Source organism: Gymnogyps californianus, chromosome 22 (assembly GCF_018139145.2).
Source record: "Gymnogyps californianus isolate 813 chromosome 22, ASM1813914v2, whole genome shotgun sequence".
Classification (NCBI taxonomy): Eukaryota; Metazoa; Chordata; class Aves; order Accipitriformes; family Cathartidae; genus Gymnogyps; species Gymnogyps californianus.
Genome location: NC_059492.1, coordinates 3565592 through 3585017, shown reverse-complemented (window position 1 = coordinate 3585017; position 19426 = coordinate 3565592). Strand labels below are relative to the sequence as shown.

At 49.8% G+C, this 19426-nt stretch overlaps 1 protein-coding gene across 4 annotated transcripts; it reads left to right on the top strand.

The window, feature by feature from the left end:
* Positions 1-247: 247 nt before the first annotated feature.
* On the top strand, positions 248-15761 carry FAM76A (family with sequence similarity 76 member A). Of its 4 annotated transcripts, XM_050910003.1 has the most exons (10): positions 248-328; positions 1554-1618; positions 2445-2499; positions 3071-3223; positions 4116-4273; positions 4823-4909; positions 5571-5702; positions 10753-10888; positions 11356-11457; positions 14054-15761. In XM_050910003.1, the coding sequence occupies exons 1-10, from the start codon at positions 248-250 to the stop codon at positions 14138-14140; spliced, it is 1056 nt and encodes a 351-aa protein (XP_050765960.1). In that variant the 3' UTR covers positions 14141-15761. The 4 variants fall into 4 exon arrangements, with proteins under 4 accessions (XP_050765960.1, XP_050765961.1, XP_050765962.1 ...); XM_050910004.1 differs by lacking the exon at positions 5571-5702; XM_050910005.1 differs by lacking the exons at positions 4823-4909; positions 5571-5702.
* The last annotated feature ends 3665 nt before the right edge of the window (positions 15762-19426 follow it).

Genomic DNA, 19426 nt, shown 5'->3' with positions numbered 1-19426 from the left:
CGCAGCGCTCCCGGCGTGACGTCAACGCTTCCCCTTCCCCAACGCCCGCGGAGGGACAGGGCGGGGGAGGAGGCGGCCCCACTCCGCCCCCTCCCGGGAGTGACGGCGCATTGACCAATGAGAAGCGGCCGAGGGGCGAGTGATGCGGTGGGTGGCCAATGGCGAGGGAGAAGCGGCGGGAGGGGGCGGAGCCGGGCGGCCAGGCGGCAGGGGCGGGCTGGGCTGCGCCTGTCAGCGGGGCGGCGGGATGGCGGCGCTCTACGCCTGCACCAAGTGCCACCAGCGCTTCCCTTTCGAGGCGCTCAGCCAAGGCCAGCAGCTCTGCAAGGTCCGGGGCGGCCGGCGGGGCCGCTTGGGTGAAGGGGACTGGGGGGGGGGGGGCTGGCTGTGAGGGAGCTGCTTGGGGGGGCGCTGAGGGGGTGAAGGGCCGGCTGGAGCGCTGTTTGTGAGGGAGGGTAGGCAGGGGCTGTTTTTAAAGGGTCTGCGGGCTTTTAGAGGGACTGGGGGTAATTGGGGGGGTGTTTATGGGGAGGCCCTGGGGGCATCTAGGGGGTCTGGGGCCTCGAAGCGGCTATTTGGGGCCTGAGCGTATGGGGTGGGCAGTTAGGGGCTGTGTGGATGGGGCCCTGGGAGCATTGGGGAGGTTTTGAGGGGCTGGAGGCATGGGGGCAGCTGGTAGAGCCTGCGACCTGTTGGGGTGGGTATGATATTGAGGGGCTACTTGGGGGAGCTGTTTATCAGGGGGACCTGAGGGCATTGAAGGCTGTTTGGGGGTGCTGGGAGCATTTGGAGGGTGTTGGAGAAGGAGTCATGGGGCCATTGGGGAGGAATTTGGGGGGAGGTGGGTGCTGTTCATGAGGGAAGGCCTAGGGGCAACTGAAGGGCTGTTTGTGAGGGAGGCTGTTAGCAAGGAGAGAGGGCTGGGGCATTTGGGGGATCCCAGGGTGTTTGCGAGGGTCTGGGGACATTTGGGGGAGGTCTTATGGTATCTTGAAGGAGGGAGGTGGGTTTTGGGGGACAGTCTGGGTGGGTGGGGCAGTTTGGGTGGGGAAGAATGAGATCAGGGATGAGACAGGGAATGAGGGGCAGGAAATGGAGTAGCCTGGGATTGCTGAGGCAGGTGGGGCAAAGCAGGTGAGCATAGGCGAACCTCCGAGGCATGGGGTGAGAGGAGAGCAGGGCCGGAGGCGCTCCGGGCACAGGAAGCTCATGGAAGGCAGAGGTGTGAATAACTGTGGCAGGACTCTGTGTTCCTGCCCTGGGAGGTGAGGCCAACCACCGTGACCCTTGTCTGTGGGCGTTGGGCGCAAATAAGCCCTCGGTATGAATCTCAGTTTACTTCTGGCTCACCTGTGACACATGCCATTCCTGTCGCCCTTCCTCTGCTCTCAGCCCTTGTAAGAGCAGCATGACTGTACAGGGAGGAAATGTTTTGAGTTTGACGGATGTGTGTGTGCGAGTGGTGGGAGTGGAGGTCAGCAGGTGATCTGGGATTTTGGGAAACGGTGTGCGGGAGAAGCGCTGCATCTCACTGAACGCTTCTGTTGTTGCAGGAGTGCCGGATTGCGCATCCCATTGTTAAATGCACTTACTGCAGGACTGAATTCCAGCAGGAAAGGTAAATGCCCGCTGAACTGGGGAGACCGATGTTTTCTTTAGAGCACACGCACCCAGGGAACCGTAACGTTTCCACACCTTCGATGACTGAGCCTTAACCTGTAGATTGTTGCTGTGGAAGAGTTGGGGGACCTTTGGCCTTCTTCAAAGGTGTGCTGGGCAAGTCGGTGTGCCTCGGCGGTGTCCTTAGATTTGCACCTTTTGCTTGGTTTTTATTTTTGGTCAGTGCTCAGATGCATCTTCCAGTGAAGGATCTAGGTACATCTTCCCACGAGTTTTCATCTTATCTGATTTCTGGTATCCAAAAATTATTTCCTAATGTGTTTCCTTTAGCTGTGCTTTTGCCTTTTTGCATTTCTGGAAGTTATATAGCTTACAGAGGAAGGATTGGTAAACCCAATAGCTGCGTGCAGGCATTGTGTGGGGTGTTCTTTCCTATGTTTGTTGGACAAATACACCTCTGTCCTGACCTGCCTTAACCTCATCATCCAGAGCAGACCTCCTCCAGAACCGGGGCTGTCACCAGGGCTGAATCACGCCTGCTGCCAATTAGCCGGTGATCAGACTTCTGTATTTGTAAGGACAAAAAACTGGTGTCATCTGGGGATGCCTTAATTAAAAGATACCTCCTAGCAATACCACTTTTTGGCAAATTATCCTCAACCAGATGGGGATCGGAAATGCGCTTTGATATCAGAGTCCCTAGTGAAGATGAATACAGTCTCGCCACTAGAGACAGAGCCTAGGGGAGACGGGGATCCTAACCACAGAGGTGTAATTTTCTTTGGGGAAGTGTTAATAGAATGATCTGTCCTTCTTTTTAACAGCAAAACCAACACAATATGCAAGAAGTGTGCTCAGAATGTGAAGCTCTACGGAACAGTAAGTGAGCAGAGCTTGTTCTCACCAGCCTCTTTTCCTTTCATCTTGCTTGTCTTTATCCTGCTGAATCCCAGAGCAGTTTATGGGCTGGCTCTGTTGTAATAGCATGACTGATCAATAATATGCGGGTCCCTCAAGCGTGAAGCTTTTACCTTTTCTCTTCTTTTAGTACGGAAAAGAGCAGCTCTGCATCATTTGAGGCCAGGAAATGAACTATTCGATATCCAATAGAAACAAGAGCGTGCTTGCACAAACTGAGATTGCTGGAGGAAGCTGTGATAAATCTTTCTTTCCTGCTTGTCTGAAATCTGAAAAAGATTTTGATTGTTTCTATTTTGGTGTTATACATTTCTAAAGATTTCATAGCACTTGATAAATGGTCTGGGTGCCATGGCTAAATACACTTAGCTGGAGACCAGGGGTCCAAATGTAGTTATGTCTCCTGGATCAGCATTATACTCAGCTTGGAATGAGGAAATAAAAGTTTTGAAGTGATGGGGAGAAGGGGAAAGAGCAATGTATTAATGTAATTAGAAGGCACTGCTGTATCAGTTGTTCTTGTTTCTTAAAGCCAAAACCCTGCCAGTACTGCAACATTATAGCAGCATTTATTGGAAACAAGTGCCAGCGTTGCACAAACTCTGAAAAGAAGTACGGACCTCCGCACTCCTGCGAGCAGTGCAAGCAGCAGTGTGCGTTTGACCGGAAGGATGATAGAAAGAAGGTCAGTATCTCTGTAAAAGGAGGCTGAAAAGGTAAAAGGGCTGATCACAGTGATCGTCTGTCCATCTCCTTCACGTATTCTCTAGCATTCCAAAGGGGGTGTCTCTTGGTTTTAAAGTATTTTTCTGGAGTTGAGCTTTGCTGTGGGAGCTGTGTTTTGGAGCTGTTTAATCTTCGAGCCCCTCTGCTCCTTTGCCAGATCTACTGAGAAAGATCTCTTTAATTTGGCCTAAGGGTAGGTGGGCTGGCAAAGGAGAAGGGCCCTCTGAGTGAAATGTGAGGTGCCTGCTCGGGGTGAGGGATGGGGAACGATATTTGTGCCGTAGCCTGAGGAGCTGGAAGTGTCATACCTCCACCAGGAAACCCATTCCATGGCTTCTGCACGCCCTTTGCTTAAACAACATAAGTGCTCCTTAGGAGCTGTGCATTTCTAAGGCCTGCTTCCTGCAGGCTGTAAACATCTATTGTTTGTTTGTGATGCTGCACCGATAATCCCTGTCCTCCTGCTGGTCCTCCTCAAGCAGAGACCCTTGCTGTTTTGGTCTCCAGTGACTACCCTGTCACGTACCATTCCTTGGCATTGCTTTGACAGAAATCCCACTAGAGTTAGCCTGTCCTGGTGAATGGGTGCTATAAGACGGTCTGTAAGCAAAGCTTGGCAGAGGCTGTAGTTACGATAGATAAGCTGCTATTAATGAGTACTGTCTGCATTGCACCAGCCATCCCAGATGCACGTCTTACCCTTTCCAGGCACTCAAGGGATCCTTTTTGAGTCGCTGCTTGTTCGTATGTGATCTTAAGCCTGAAGGTGCTTCTTGTCTTCTCTGTGTTTGGTTTGTGGGCAGGAAGCAAGACCAAAACTTCTTCCCCTCTCTTTCTCTCTCACCTTGCAGGTGGATGGAAAGCTGCTATGCTGGTTATGCACGCTATCCTATAAACGGGTCCTACAGAAGACCAAAGAGCAGTGCAAACACCTGAGCAGCTCTTCCCGGGCAAGCCTGCAAGAGAAGGAACAGTACAGTAGGCTCAGCAGCGGCAGCCACTATAACAGGTAACCTGCACGAGCTTTTTTGTTGTGCGGGGTGAGCTTGCCTCTGGGGTGAGCAAACAGGGTGCCTGGCTGCTCCACACTCCTTAGGTGCGCTTCCTAAAGTAACTGGGAGAAGTGCCTGAGGGCTCGGTACCTTGGTGATGGGTTTTGGCAGTTGTCTGTTGTTCGGGAGAGTCTGGCTAAGTCAGGCTTTGCTAGTTTGCAAACCCCACTGTGCTGGAGTAGACTTGTAGTCCCACAGCGCTTCGTAGTGATTCAACTTACTGAACTTGTACACAGTTAAAGCCAAATTGCATTTGTAAAATTTAATGATTGAAATGTAGATTTTAAGCATGAGTTCTTCACCTACGTGCTGATCTGACTGACGCTTTGTTTTCTGTTTATTTTTAGTCTCCAGCTACTCTTCAAGGAATGAATTTTTTATCATTCTTTCTTGTGCTAGGAAATATTGTTTTAATAGGTTCAAAGTGGGTGGGAATATTTATCTGCTTCTCTGTCTTAGACTGCAAGTCATTCAGGTTCTGACATACAATTTCCTCGTTTTTCTAGCCAGAAAACCTTATCCACCTCTTCTATTCAGAACGAAATCCCAAAGAAGAAAGCCAAGTTTGATGCCATATCTGCCAATGGTGACAGGTGAGCCTGGTACATGGGGAAATTGCGGGTGGGCAGTCTCGTTTGCTACGTTTATAGAAGACGGAGTTCTGTGCGAATAGCCGGAAGCTCTTATGCTAGAGCAGGGATCTCGGGCTTTGGGACCTCAAGGGGCTGCATTAGCAGCTTTCCAGAACCTGGCAGGCCAGTGTTACTTGGCATTTAGACATAGGTTTGATGAGGAAAAGATACCTAGTGCCTGTACCTGCTAGAATAGAAACTGCTTGTTGGCTGAGCTCCCCAACAGTTAGAAAAACTGCAGCCAGATCAGCTTTATCCTCTCTCTGCAGTTACAGGGAGAGGGGGGCTGTTGGCTGTGCCGTAGAGTTGAGGTCTGCAGGTTTTGTGCTTTCGGGGCTATCAGACTGATCTGCAGGGAGACGGCCTCAGAGGAGAGGATCAAGACCCACCTGCCATTTCCCCTCCTGCCTTCTGGGGGAGGGATAAGCAATCAAACAGCTTTGCTTGAAAGCATCCCATCCCATTCCGCTGTCACAGTTTGTGCTGGATTATGTTGACGCCGGCTGCATGCGCAGCAGAATAGGAGTCATTAGCAGAAACAGGAGATTGAGATGGATTTTTTTATTTTTTACGGTCTTGTACATGCATATTTTCATTCCTGCCTTTCCTCTCTGATTCTCAGCGTTCCTTCCTCTCCCGAGATGCTTTGTCCCCCTATCCAGAGTGCCCCGTCCACGTTGGCGCAGTGGGCTGCTTCCCAACAGAGTCTCGGTGCCCACCATTGTCCTGTTTCTCAAGGCACTGACATCCTGAAGTGAGATCACCTGTTGTTTTCTCCCCTGTTGCCCTCCCTCCCTGGGAAACTGCCTCATACATGGAAACTGTCCCTCTCGATGGATCTCTTTCCAAACAGCAGTGAATTGGGAGCACGGACCAGAGCATAGGCTCGTTAGTGCCGAAGGGTCTGTTAAAGCCACTGGTAATTAATTAATCGCTACCTGCCTTGAATGTCTTGTCTTCGAGATCACAGATCGCATCTCTCCTATAGATACTATTGACAGCTTGTCAATGTTTGTTAATATGTGGCATGCTACGATGGGAAGTAGAACGTAAATGATTTTGTAGGGCAGTGGTTCCCACAGAGTGGTCTACAAGACCATTGATCATCTCAACAGTGTTTTCAGTTAAAAGTTGGAAAAAATTAAGGATTAACTGTGGCTTGGGAGCCGCAGCTGAGCACGGAGTGGTCAGAGAATTCATCTGACTGCCTTCAGTGCTGGGGGAGCCAGAGGAGAGACTGGAGACAGGTCCCTGGTAGAACTGGTGCAGCCCATCAGTGTTGCTGCAGCTCTCCCTCTAGAGAGGCTCCTGCTCACCTACTGAGGCTGCTCCCCGGGCTATAGGACAGCCCCAGGTATTTTTATTTGCTCACTAAAGCCTGGGCTGAGATCTAAGAACTCATTGTAATACCCTTGCTGGCTTGAAAATATCCAAGAAGCAAAAGGTCCCGTGCTCTGACATCAATTAATTGCTCAGCCATTCGTTTGCAAAACAGGAGCATGTATTAGAAGAATCAAATGCCTTCGTTTTGCTCTTGTGTCAGATGTTGTCAGTCTGGCTCCTGCCAAGGCTGTGGTCCTTGCCACAGACTTTTTTTGATGAATCCCAGTAACAAACTGTGTGTAATTTTAGCAACTACTGAAGAGCTCCAGCAACATGCTGTAGAAAAGGCAAGCTGCAGCTGCCTTAAATAGACACATGGCTGTGTTTCTTGAGTGGAATAATAATGGTGGTTCATTAAGTGTGTTTTTGGAGTTGCTGGGTGTTTTTTTGTGAGGATGAACTGCCCAAAACCCTCCCCTCTTGCACCATTTTCTATAAGATTGTCCCCCCCCGAGTCAGCCTGGAGTCTGGGTCACAGCCTGAGTGTAGAGTTAGCGTGTGCTGCAGCGCAAGGATGTTTTCATCAGCAGCATAGCCTGGAGTGGGGTGATAGACAACCAGCACCTCTTTGCTGCTGAGATCAGCTGCGACTTTCTGTACGGTGTGTCTTGGCTCCAGCCAAACTTCTGAGCAAAATTTGGGCATACTTGAGCTCAGTTGACTTTGGCAACACTTCCAACAGGGTCCAGCTTATCTGAAATTGTTGCTCCTTTTTGGATACAATCGGAATTCCTTTACAGTGTCTTACTGAATTCCCTCTGTATGTTTTTGTTTACATATTTCGGCGTGGATGTTGCTCCCAATGGCTGTGATATGGGGACTGAGCGATTTCCAACAGTCATTTAATGGGTGGCATTGAATGGTTTGTTCTGGGCGAGCTATGTGAGGACCTAACAGCCCTGGCCCTGCTGCACATGGAGTAGCTTTCCCCCGCAGTGACTCTCAGCACATCTTGCAGCCGACCTTGCCCTATTAATCCTGCTGTCCTGCCGGTGCCCCTCAGTCCTGGGCTGCCCCTGCGTGTGTGAGCACCCTGGCTTCACCTCCAGCCTCTGGTGCTGTGCTGGTCCTGGTTCAGGCAGTGCTTGGTGTCCCCATCCTCTTGTGCAAACGCTGCCAGAAGTGTTTTTATGTTACAGGCTCTGCAGATGAACGCGCTGCAGTCCCTTCTCCTGTGACTATAGACAAGGTGCTAAATTGTGCTTTTAACACCAGGCGACGATGAGCGCTACTGACTGAGCTGGCTGGGGGAGGGCAGTGATGCCAGAGGATGCTGAGCAGCAAAGTTCATTTAGTAAAAAGATTCTCATTTGCATAGAGAAGTCCTGGCGTACGCTTAAAACACTGGGGCTTGGCCTGAACTGCGCCTGCTTTTGGTGGTGTTAGAGGAAGCGTAAGTTCAGATGCTGGTTCCTGTTGGCCTGGATGGATTTTTGCGTGTGGAGGATATTTTTGTCTAAGGTGAAACTTGGATGCTGGTTCGGTTAGCCTGGTCTGTGCTTCTTTATGCTAGCCTGACTTGAATAGCAAAATCTTTACGCTTGGCATTTGTTTTGCCTAATTTCAGCCATTTAACAGGTGTGGAGTTTAAGGCAGTCATTTTGGTTTCGTTTCCACTCAATAGAGAGAGGCAGGTGTCTTTGGAAGAGCTCCATTTTTTCCTCTGTCTCTACTGAAAGCAACGGGAGCTCATCAATTCACTTTAATTAGAGGCATGCATTTTAGACTGCTCAAACATGGAGAGCACAGGTCCCCCAGACCTATCCCAAGGGGCTGGGATCCTGGGTATGGAGTTTATTTGTAGGGGAAATGGCTTTTTTTGTGGTTGGTTGGTTGTTTTAATTCTTAATCTGTTTGTTAAAGGAACGGAGCGACTTGTATTTGGCAGTTTTCCTTCTAATTTTGGAGTCTCAGGCTGCTTCCTTAACGCGGGGTTAAAGACAGAGAAACCTTTCATTAGTAACTTGTCAGTCTTTCAAACAAAAAAAAAAAGGGGGGGGGGAAAAGCTGCTTCTTTAATTAGCACCTTGACACATTTGGGGGTGCATTTTGCAGCAACTGGACAGGAGAATACCTGCCTGTGCTCACGTACTTGACAGGAGGGGATGCCTGGGCACTCCGAGCCCACCGTTACCCACTTGTGGGTGCAGACCCCAGGGGCAGGAGGAGGCCCTCGAAGCCCTGGGGTCCGGTACCAGGTCTGCTGAGTGTGAGAGCAGCTCTGTGGAAGGCTGGTGGCCCGCCTGTCCCTTCTCCCCGCTGGGTGGCAGGGCCGGCTCTCACCTTCCCAGCTCCACAGCGTGCTCTGCAACAGGAGCTGCCAAGGAGGGAATTTTTCCTGCTGGAGCTGCTCAGGGAAATGTAAGCATCTCCTGGCACTCTATCATCCCAGGATAGGGCAGGAGGGAAGCTTGCCTGGGCAAAGGAATGGTATAAGCAAAAGTTTGTTTTTAGCCAGAGGGAATCAGTGAGGAAGACTTTTTTTCTCTGTGGAGGCTGTTTTTTTTCTTTCTTTCTTTCTTTCTTTCTTTCTTTCTTTCTTTCTTTCTCTCCTCCCCAGCATATTTGCACTGAGTGGGAACTTAAAGCTACTGTTAGTAACATGCTTGCACACAGAAAGGTGCTGGAGCACCCACCATCATCTTGCACAGCCTCCACTTGGGGAAACTGTACTCGGGAACAGTTTTAAAATGGAGGTATTCTCTGCTACTGTGCGTGTATGAACCTCTTCTGCGCTCGAGAGCTGCCCAGCGTGACAAGCACAGTCCTAGATCCAGTGTACCCAGAGACCCACCACATCTTATGATGTGAGCTCTGCTGTCAGCATGTTTTAACCATGCAAGACTTTTCCACCGTGGGCTGTCTCCTACAGACCCTCAGTTCTGAGTTTTCCTTTGCCAAGCTTTCTCTCCCAGTGCCACAGGGCTATCCTGTGACTTTCAGGTCTGTGAAGCTGCCCCTGCTTAGTTTCCCTCTGTAGATCCCCAGCACAGTGGTGGAAAGAGCCTTTTCTTCTGCCACATCCTTGCTAACCAGTCCAATCAATGCAGGCTGTCCTTTTAATTAGAAAATGGGTTATTTCCAGGCGCTAGAGGAGAGCCCTGGGTGAGGTGAGCAGCCAGTACTCTCTGCCTCGGCGTACAGATGGGGGACTGGAAGCACGGAGGTGGCAGAAGATTAGCACTGAGGCAGTGATTCGGGTTCAGACCATGCGTTCCCCAGTCCGCTGCAGCTCCCAGCTTTAGAGCTGAATGCAGGCTTTAGGACATGTGTTGACCTACTCTGGAGGCTTTAAAAAAATGTCAGGCTTCAGGTAACCCTGGCTATTTATGTTTATAGCGGCAGTGCTGTCTGATAACGGCCAGACTTGAAGTAATCTTCTAGGTGAAGCTTTGTTGCCTTATTACTGTTAAATTTTTATACGGCAATTTCAGGTGTGTGCGGCTGGGAGTGTGCTGCCCTTTTAGCACCAAGAGATAAAAATCAGGCTTACCATTACAGCGGTAAGGAACAGAAGGCAGGCAAAGATCAGGTGAGCTCCTTGGGCCTGTGGCTGCAGCTTATCGTATCTTACGATCTGAAATATTCTTGTAGCGCAAGACTGTGCATGGCTGCCCAGATCACTGGGTATCTTGTAGGGAGATTTGTGAATTACCAGTGCAGGAGAGTGACTCATGTCCAGATAAGTTTTCAGCTGGTTGCTTAGGTTTAGAGTACCTGGTGTTGTACAAGTGGTGTGCTCAGCTATTTCTCTGTCTTCCTGGAGAGAGTCTCTCCTGCTCTGAAGTGGTAATGAAGCTTCTTCCTAAATTGCTCTATCCTGGTGGAATCAGAATACAAAAGTCCAGCATGTCTTTTTACCCCTTTTCCCTACTGCGGACAGTGCTGACTTTAATCTAGGTGTCTCCCTTTGCTTTGTTTCACTTGGAGGTTATTTGTTTCTCTTTCATGTTCCCTCCTTGCCAGAATGTTTGTTTGTTTAGTGAAAAGTTTTGCTGTACATCCAAGGACTGCCTGTGAGCGAAGAGAGTTCCTAAGTGGTTGCATAAAGTTTCATTAGCTCTCTGATTGCTGTCCTCAACTCTTCGGTTTGAAAAAGGATCCTTACTGTTTGAATGGTTGCTGCAGACGCTGGCCGATGGTCACCCATAGCAGTCCCACGTCCCTGCTAACCATGCAATAATACAACTCGATAATATCACACGTAATCCCTGTTGCCTGTCGTGCCCTGTGTTTCCCAAATTCCATGTGGCATCCAGGGCAGGGATACAGGTAACACCTGCATTCAAGGAGTGTTTGGAGGACACGACGTGTGTCGTGAAATGATTCCCATTCTCCTTCGAGTGCCATCTGTGGGAGTTTCCCTGCCTCAGTGAAGAGAAGGGGTCGTGATGAGAGTCTTTCCCTGTTCTTTGCTGCAGTTTTTCTCCGGACCTCGCCCTGGACTCTCCTGGCACTGACCACTTTGTTATCATTGCCCAGCTGAAGGAGGAAGTGGCTACTTTAAAAAAGATGCTGCACCAGAAAGATCAGATGATTTTGGAGAAGGAGAAGAAGGTACAGCCCTTGGCTTGCTTCCCCCCCACAGCATGCTGACATGTTCGCACAGATCACACTCCAACAGAGTCTGGCTTTTTCTCTTGGAGTGAGCAAGAGAGTTTCTGGCTGTTTCCAGGCTGCCTCCTTTCCAAAGTTAAAGAGCTTTTCTGGACCCACCCAGGAGATCTCATTTCATAAAGGGTCATTTTCTGACCGCTGTCTCAGAGACCTCCGTGTGAGGGCAAGACTGAGAAAAAACATGCTGCTCCTTGCAGAAAGACAGTCCTGGCCGCTCCTGCTTCTCTGTGCCGCTCAGTGATACGGTTCTGGTCTCGTTGCACTCCCCCAGCCCACCCCAGCATGTTTCTGAGCTCATCCAGTCTGACACAGCTTCTGCGGAGGCATTTTCTCTGGCAGGGTGCGTCTGGGGTGAAGGCATTAATTTCTTCTTCCAGCTCACTTGTTCCTTACTGGTTTATCTGCAGATCACAGAGCTGAAAGCCGACCTGCAGTACCAGGAGTCGCAGATGAGGGCAAAGATGAACCAAATGGAGAAGACGCACAAGGAGGTCATGGAGCAGTTACAGGTGACAGCATTTTTGTTTTAATTTGCTGAGCTGTGCTGTACCCGGGAGTGACTGAGGACACTCCTGAGCAGAACACCCCGTGAGCTTCTGCACACACAGCTCTGCTAACGCTTCTCAGCCCTGTCCTACAGCCTCTCTGCTCTGCCAGGCAAGTCCCTCCCCAGCTCCGTACCAGGCTGCGGTGTGTCGTAACCCCTATTTGTATCCTCCTTGCTGCTCTCTACTTGGGTTCAGACTTACTGTATTGTAAAGTGCTGTGTTGTGTCCCCTATGGACTAGACGGGAACCACCAAACTCATTTTACCTATTGCCAAAATCAGGTTTGAACCTGTTTCTCCAGACTGCAGAACCTTTGTCAGCTCCCTGCACCACGTAGCTCTTAATGTGATTGATGTGACCAGTAACCAGAGAGAACAAAGCTCAAGAAACAATTGGCAGTTCCTTTAGCGCTGTATCTCTCTAGTCCAAATAAAGAAGTCCCTGAGCTCAAGGGAACAGGGAGAGCAGGATTCTTGTCATGGCCATGGAAACACGAGGCAGACTATCAGCATGAATACGCTCTGAGCCACCGAAGAGATCAGGTCAAAGGGGAGCTGGTTACGGGGAAGAAATCAGACACAGAAATGAACTTTGCACCCTTTAATTACTCTGGGGTATATAATGATCTAAAGCCCTAGCGATGAGAAATGGGAGGGGATAAGAGACAAGGCTTATATTCCCCCTGAGAAAACAGCCCCTCCTCCATCAGCACACACCCAAGTTAATTATCAGAGTGGAAGACAGGTTTTGGAGACTACAGCTGCTGTCAGAAAGCTGGTGCCTGTGAGATCCCCTTCACAATGCACATTCTTAAGCACTGTAAGCCTGTCTGAAGGTTGGAATATCTTGTGTGTGGTGTGCCGAGGGCTGGATGTGCTTCCCGCTCCTCGTGAGCTGGGAGGCACTGGTGGTTTGTATTTGAGGGACTGATGACAGCCAGAGCCTTCTGTCTCTGTTCTGCTTTATTGATCCTGCACTGCCTGTGGCAGCCCAGAGCTGTTTCTATCTCATGGCTTTGGGTGGCCTGCAAAGAATGAGTTGGTGTTCTTACTCCAGTTCCGAACAGACAATTTTCCGTTAGCGCAAACCACCGCTTTTTGGTTGCCTTGACAGCCTTGGCCGTGAGGTCAAGAGCTAAGTGGGAGATGACCCCCCTCCTTGCAGTGCTTTCCCGAGGCAGGGCACGCTAGTTGCTCGGTGAACGTGGGAACAGTATACCCTGCTGCTGCCTTTGCTGTAGCTCAAGGAGGACGTCTGCCTTGAAAGCTGTCGGACACCTTCCAACAGCCTTAAACTTGCTCAATTCTGAAAAGAAAGAGGAAGCGTCAGATCCACGAGCAGGTTTGCCTGCAGCTACCTGCCTCTCCTGGGCGGAGAGGGGTTTGCATGTCTGTGCTGTTCTGTACTTAGCTCGGACTGGGACTGCCCTGAACTCGTTTCTCTCTGGTGTCCGAATGTTTTACTTCAGCTGGTATTGACTGAGGCTCTGGAAACTTTCTTCACTGATTCCAAAATAAAAGTTCAAATCCTCTCGGTGTATTGTAGGTGCCTTGAAGTGTTCATATGATTCACTTTTTGAACGTGCTCTTGGTTTTTATTCTTTTGTCTTGTCTTTTCATGGGGGGAAGCAGGGGTGCCTGTATTCTTCTGGTCTGCAGGAGGCAAAAGAAGCTGCTTTACCGCATGCAGCACTGGAGCAGAGGGTTTAATTCCTCTAATAACCCTTTGCATATTCATTCATTCACTGGAAACTAATGCAGAAGACCTGTATCTGGCTTCACACAGGTTTTACCCCTTATCCTACAGCTATAGCATGATTTACTTCATAGGCTAGAGGAGAGTGAACTCAGAAGTTTGGTAAAAGGGGCTAGAGAGCCTTGTTCGTAAGTTGTCATGATTTTTAATTAGGTGCAAACCAGAGAGACTGTAAGTTGCTACATGTCGGTGCTCTGATGGGGTCGGAAAGCTCCTCGTAGGGATGCAGGGTCAGTACAGAGCTGAATCCTGGTAAAATGTTGGTGACACGTGAAGAAAGCAAGGGTGAAACAAAGCTGGAGAACAGTGAGCTGCTCCACCCTGCTTTTTTGACATGAGAGCGTGGCGTAGGGGAAGCTGGCCTTCAACTCACTGAAACAAGAGTCAGGATGGGGGCTTGAGTCACCAGAGTTTTACTCCATCGCTTCTCACGCTGTCAAAGCGCGGTGGCTGGTGAAAGGGGAAGGAAGGAAAGCCAGTCCCGCTGACCTTGGTGAGCGTCCTTGGCTGGTTTAATGTGAGTTGCGCATTTGTCACCTTTCACCGCGGAAGCTGTTAACTTTCAGCCCACTTCTCGGTTACAGCGGGGGGACGCGAGGGGGAAGGGATGGGAAGAGCCCTTTCTAGGTGGTTAGAGATGAGGTGCCGGACTTGAGCTCGTGCTGCGACGCCGTGCAGCAACGTCTACCTCCTTTTTTCATCTGCGCGCAGGATGCCAGCAGCTTCTGTCCAGGCAATTCTAGGATCCCAAGAACTAATGATGATCCGTGCCATTAAATACCCATTTTCACTGTGTTTCCAGGCCAAGAACAGAGAACTCCTGAAGCAAGCAGCTGCCCTATCGAAGGGCAAAAAGCCTGAGAAGTCGGGAGCAATAACCTCCCCTTAAAACCAAACCCCCAATCTGGGAGCTTTCCCCAGCATTAGCCAAGGAGTCTAGGAGGCCTGCCTGATCGCTGGAAGCCAAAACCTCAGTGTTGTCACTATCCCACTGCCGTGGACTCGATGGAAACGCCGGGTGTGTGTTGCCTTTCGACAGCATGCTTGAGCGTGTCTGGTTTCGATCTCTCTTGAATACCGGTCTGTATCACGGCGATCCATGGGGAGAGGTCCCAGCCATCCTAAATCCCCCCCGAAGTACTGCTTTCTGGAAGAAGTTTTTTTTCCTAACCAGTTACTACCACTGCCAACCCTTTCGATTAGCAAACAGGAACCTGCTGCATTAGAGACTTCTTGCTGGTTCCCAACCTGCTGCTGTGAGGCAATAGCCGTGGCCAGTTGTTACGCAGATAAGACGGGAGCTGCGTGTGGTGGGAGCTTGATTTTTCTTGAACTGTTCCCTCTTCAAAAGGAAGCCGCTAAATCACCAGCCCAACAGATGTTACTGGAAGGTTGTGCCACTGCTGAGAACGGTTGATCCAGCTTTTTGAAGATGCTTCCAAAATGGGGGCTATGTATTTATCTTGGAAGTTTTTTGTTTTGTTTTGTTTTGTTTTTCTTCTTTTCTATGTCAGCTTGGCACACCGAACTGCCTGGTTTTGTGTTTTCATGTTTTGTTATGATAGCTTTTGGGTTGGGAGCCAGAGCGTAACGATACAGACCCAAACCCACCCCATCTCCCCCCCGGTGCCCTGGTTACTTGGTGACCTTTAGGGCTTTGATGACTTTTGCAGCTTGGTGTGATCAAGCGTCTTACTCCGTTTCTTTACACGAGGAGAGTTCAAGGCTTAGATGTTCCCTCTGCTCCCCTCAGTCCCTGGATCCAGCTTGCCCTCTTCTCCCCCTTTCCCTGCCCCATTGCTCCCTTCCAGATGCAGAAGTAGGGGCCAGGTTGGCTCCAGGAAAGCGCTTACTCAGGCAGCGACCCAAGCCAGGGAGCGTTTCTTGGGGCTCTCCAGGGACATTTCTCACTGCTGATTAAAAGCCAGCAGAATAAAAGGGCTACGGAAGTTCCCTGTAACAGGGATGTCCTTCTCCGAAACAGCACAGAGACCACAGACCCTTCCGGCGAGGCCGGCTGGGGTGGGTGCTCCCCAGGCTCTGTCTCTTGGAGCGGGGGATAAAAAAAAAAAAGCACTTGGCCACCGCGGAGGGGAAAAGCACCGCGCAGCTCTCGGCTGGCAGGAGCGCTCCTCGGCATCCCGGCACCGAGCTCCGGTTCAGGGTGTGGAGAAACATCTCAGGGTTTGGAGACCCTCGGGGCGGAGGAGTAGGGAATGAAACCTTAGTCTGGAGCGGCGCTGGAGGTAGGTAGCGAAGAAGAGAAACTGCCCTTTTGAGGCAGAGCCGGCTGCTCCGTCAGGGTTTTTATTAAGATTTTAACTAGAGATTGTGATTTTTTGGGGGGTTTGTTGTTTTTTTTTTTTTAATCATCCTTTTTTTTATTACTAAAGATGACTTTATTCAAAGGCACTTTTTTTGATGATGTTGGCTTCCGGCATGGAAGGAGCACGCTGCAGCATCAGACACTCTGCCATGCGGGTTTTTGTTTTGTTTTTTTTTTTAAAGGGACTTCTGATGTGAAAACAAGGAAAAAAAAAAAAAAGGGAGGGGGGGAAAGTTGTTACACTTTGCCAGAGTGTGACAACAGGAAAATGCTCACCTAATTTTATACTTCACACGTTTTTAGAACATGAGGTGCATTGGTGGGATTTTTTTTTAAATGGGGGCTTTGCTTTTTCGCTTCCCTCAAGATACAGAAATAAATAGAGGGAGAAAGGCCCTGTATATACTATTACGTTTTTGTTTTTTTTTTTAATTGTGATAAATTGATCATGCAGTTGAGTAGCTGATGATTTGTAGTTATAACATTGTTTCTTTGTATGTTTGTAATAATGGAGATTTTAAAAGGGATGCTTTGATTTGTACAAAACTCTTGACAACTGTAAAAGTGTTTTAAAAAATCCTCGCCTGTGTCTGATACTTTCTATTTGCCTTAAAGAAAAAAAAAAAAGGGCAACCAAAGCACCCTTCCCTGCCTGGAACTGATTTATCTCCTGCTGGCCGCTGCCTGGTCGAAGCATCACTCGTGCTGCTTCGGGGTCTGGTGCGTATGGGAAGGAGACGGCATTTTTCTGTTGTTTGGTTCGCTCCTACTTTTGTTTCTATCTTTAAATCCTCCCCATCAAGCCTGTTGCTAGGATCCTCGTTACTTGGTTACATCCCGCTTCCCAGGACCCATCCGGCTCTATCCGACGAGATCTATTCTCTATTTTCTTCCCCAACCACATGAATGAAGACAGAGGACAGAACCAGTATGGTCTTGGTAGGAAACAAAAAGACAAGAGGATAAGGGGGTTCGTTCTTTTAAGATACAGATGCAAACGAGGTGAGTAAACACGTTTGTCTCTGAAGTCTTCCCCTTATCTCAGTGAGTCTGGAGGAAAAACAGGTTTGGGTTTTTTGGTTGGTTTTTTTGGTTTTGGTTTTTTTCTTTTTAAAGTTTCTAATTTTCCAACAGAAATTTGGTAATGAAAAACTCTCTGGAGATTTCCATTTGGAAATGGCCCCGTCCTTGTGGGAGCCCTAGCTCAGCGTGTTGTGCTTTCCTCGTCTGCTGTCGGTGCAGCTTCCCGGTGAGACGAGCAGCGCTGCGGCACGCCGTGCTTTCCTCGGGCAGGGCAGAGGAGCTGCCGTTGGCCTTGAACGTCTGTTCCCAGAGCGCTGCCTGTAGTGCAGGGTGGGAAAAGGCAAACCCTAGCTCTGCTGGAACACCCCACCAGCTTCTCCAGCTCAAAATAATCTTTCCATATTATATTTTTCAAAGCCTGGAGTAGCTATTGTTCTGGGAATCCTTGGTTGTGACAAATAACCAAATTCAGAGTTAAATGCGGGGAAGAAAAATAGTTTGTATGAAATCTTTCTCATCAGTGCTAGTCTTCCAATCTCTTTGTTAGTCTTCCAATCTCTTTGTTAGTCTTCCAGTCTCTTTGTTAGTCTTCCAGTCTCTTTGGCTTCTCATGCCTGTGAAAGCAGAGGCTGTCGTGCACCCGTCAGAGCTTTCATCCCGGGTTTGCCGGATTTCAGCCCCCTGACCTCGCTGAGAGCCCTGGCGAGGGAGGGATGTCCTGCTTGAAGCAGTGAAGCTACTGCGGCCTCGCCGAGTTTCTGCGGCTCAGGGTGATGCCTCGTACAAGCGCCTGTGCTGGGTCAGGCCAAAAACCTGGGCTAGTGCCCTCGACCCGGGCAGAGGCTGCTGGGGATACCAGGGAGAGGGTGCAAAACCAGCACGGTTTGTTCGGTGCGTCCTTCACACCGGGTGACTTGGAGGCTTCCTGAGCTGAGCGTTGCATCTGTGGCCTTGAGCAGCTCCTTCTCCCTCCTCCTCAGGCTCGTTTTCCGATGAAGGTCCCTAAATCGCAAGCTCGCAGCCCGCCATGACTGCCAAGCGAAGGTGAGCTGGCACCTCGCTCCCGGTTAGTGCTGCCTAAGCGTGCCAGCGGCGCTTAGCGTTTACCGGGCGCTTTATCTCTGCTGAGCGCAGCACAAACCTTGCCTGGCCTGGAATGTGCCCGGCTATCCTCGTTTACAGCAGGTCGGGAGAGAGATGAGAGCCGATCTGCCAAAGGCTGGGCTCCGAGTCAGCGGGTAGAGCTGGAGGCAGCCAAAGATCCCCGCGCTCCACCTCCCCGTGCCGTGTCTCCGAGGGGCTGCGGGGAGGATTTCAAACGGGTTGCAGGCAATTTTTGCATTTCCCGGCCAGACCTTGGGTAAGAAATGGCTGGCTCCTGCCTTTATCTGCTAGCTCATGCTTCCTTCTCTCTGTGGTTTATGCACTGCTTCTAAAGCAGTTTGAATGTTTGCAGAAGGATATACATATATTTTTTTTAATTTATTTTGGGTTGTGATTGCTTTATTTCTATTGCAAAGCTTTAGGAAAATACGGCTTTGACAGTAACCGAACACACTTGAATATTACGTACTGATCTCAGCCACCTGCTAGTAATGAAATCAAGGTCAAAAATGCAACTTCCAGTTTTTTGGTCAGTGTTTTTCCCCATTCCGCTCGTTTCAGGTGAGCGGATGTTTGGCTGCCCCTTGCCTGCTTCCAGCAGAAATCTCTCCTGAAGATGCAGAAGCTCAAAGTTTCCAGAGCGCTGACCTGGGAAGCTGGAGGTGGTTAGGTTTTCAGGGCACAATAAAAACCTCTTGCAAAGCATTTCCTGAGATCTACTAATCAAAAGGATTAGATTTTTTTTTTTTTTAAAGTAATTACTTGAATAAATCTCTCCTTTCCAAACTTGCAGGCCCCCTGGCAAGGATCTGAAACTTTAGTACACAAATGAATATAAACTCTCTTGCAGCCTGACAGCGTGTACCCACAGCAGAAGTAAACCGACTTAACCAGCCGGTAATTACCCACAAAGACGCTCCCTTCCATTCCTCCCTAATTGCTGGGGCTTTCTGGGAGCGCTGGCTCAGGCAGCACGCCCTGGGGGCAACAGGCTTTCAAATTGTCTTTTAAAACAAAACCACTAAGGATCTTAAAATCCTTTAAAGCTTTAGTAACTTGGGTTTTGTAGCTGAGCCAGGAGAGGTAAGCACAAGCCTTGTTCTGGAGGCGAGGGAAGCAAGGGCAGCAGGGTGAGCTGGGTGGAGAAGTGAAACGAGCTGTCTGAGGAGACTGGGCTCCCTGTACAGCCCGTGGAGAGAGCGGAGGGTGGCAACTGGGAGCCCTGCAGAAAGCAAGCGGGCTTTTAGGGGTGGGAAACGTTCAGCATTGCCTACTGGTCTCAGGCATTTGCTAAGGGGGTAAAACCGGCACAGGCAATGCGACCTGCTCCTTTGGGATGGAGCTTTTCCCTTTTTCACGAGATTTCCGTGAAGAAAACTCAGTTGCCCTTTGCCTTCTTCCAAAGGAAATCTCTAGAGCTCCAGGAGTCCAAAGGTGTTTTGGCTGTAACCCCCGTCCTTACCAGTGCCGGACCAGCCCTCCGCACTATTCATTCCCTGCTCCTGGAGCACATGGGGATAGCAGCTCCCTCCTGCTGCTATTCCCAGAGGCTCCAGAGCAACGAGGATCACTCACCAGTACAAACCAGTACAAACCATTGTTTCTAATGTGTTTATGCTGCCGAAGCCACATCCATCTGCCTGCGGCGCAGAAACCCTGACGGAGCGAGGCGCTGAGCGTTTGCAGCTCCTCTTGTCCCAGGAGGTGCGGCGGTGCTGAGGA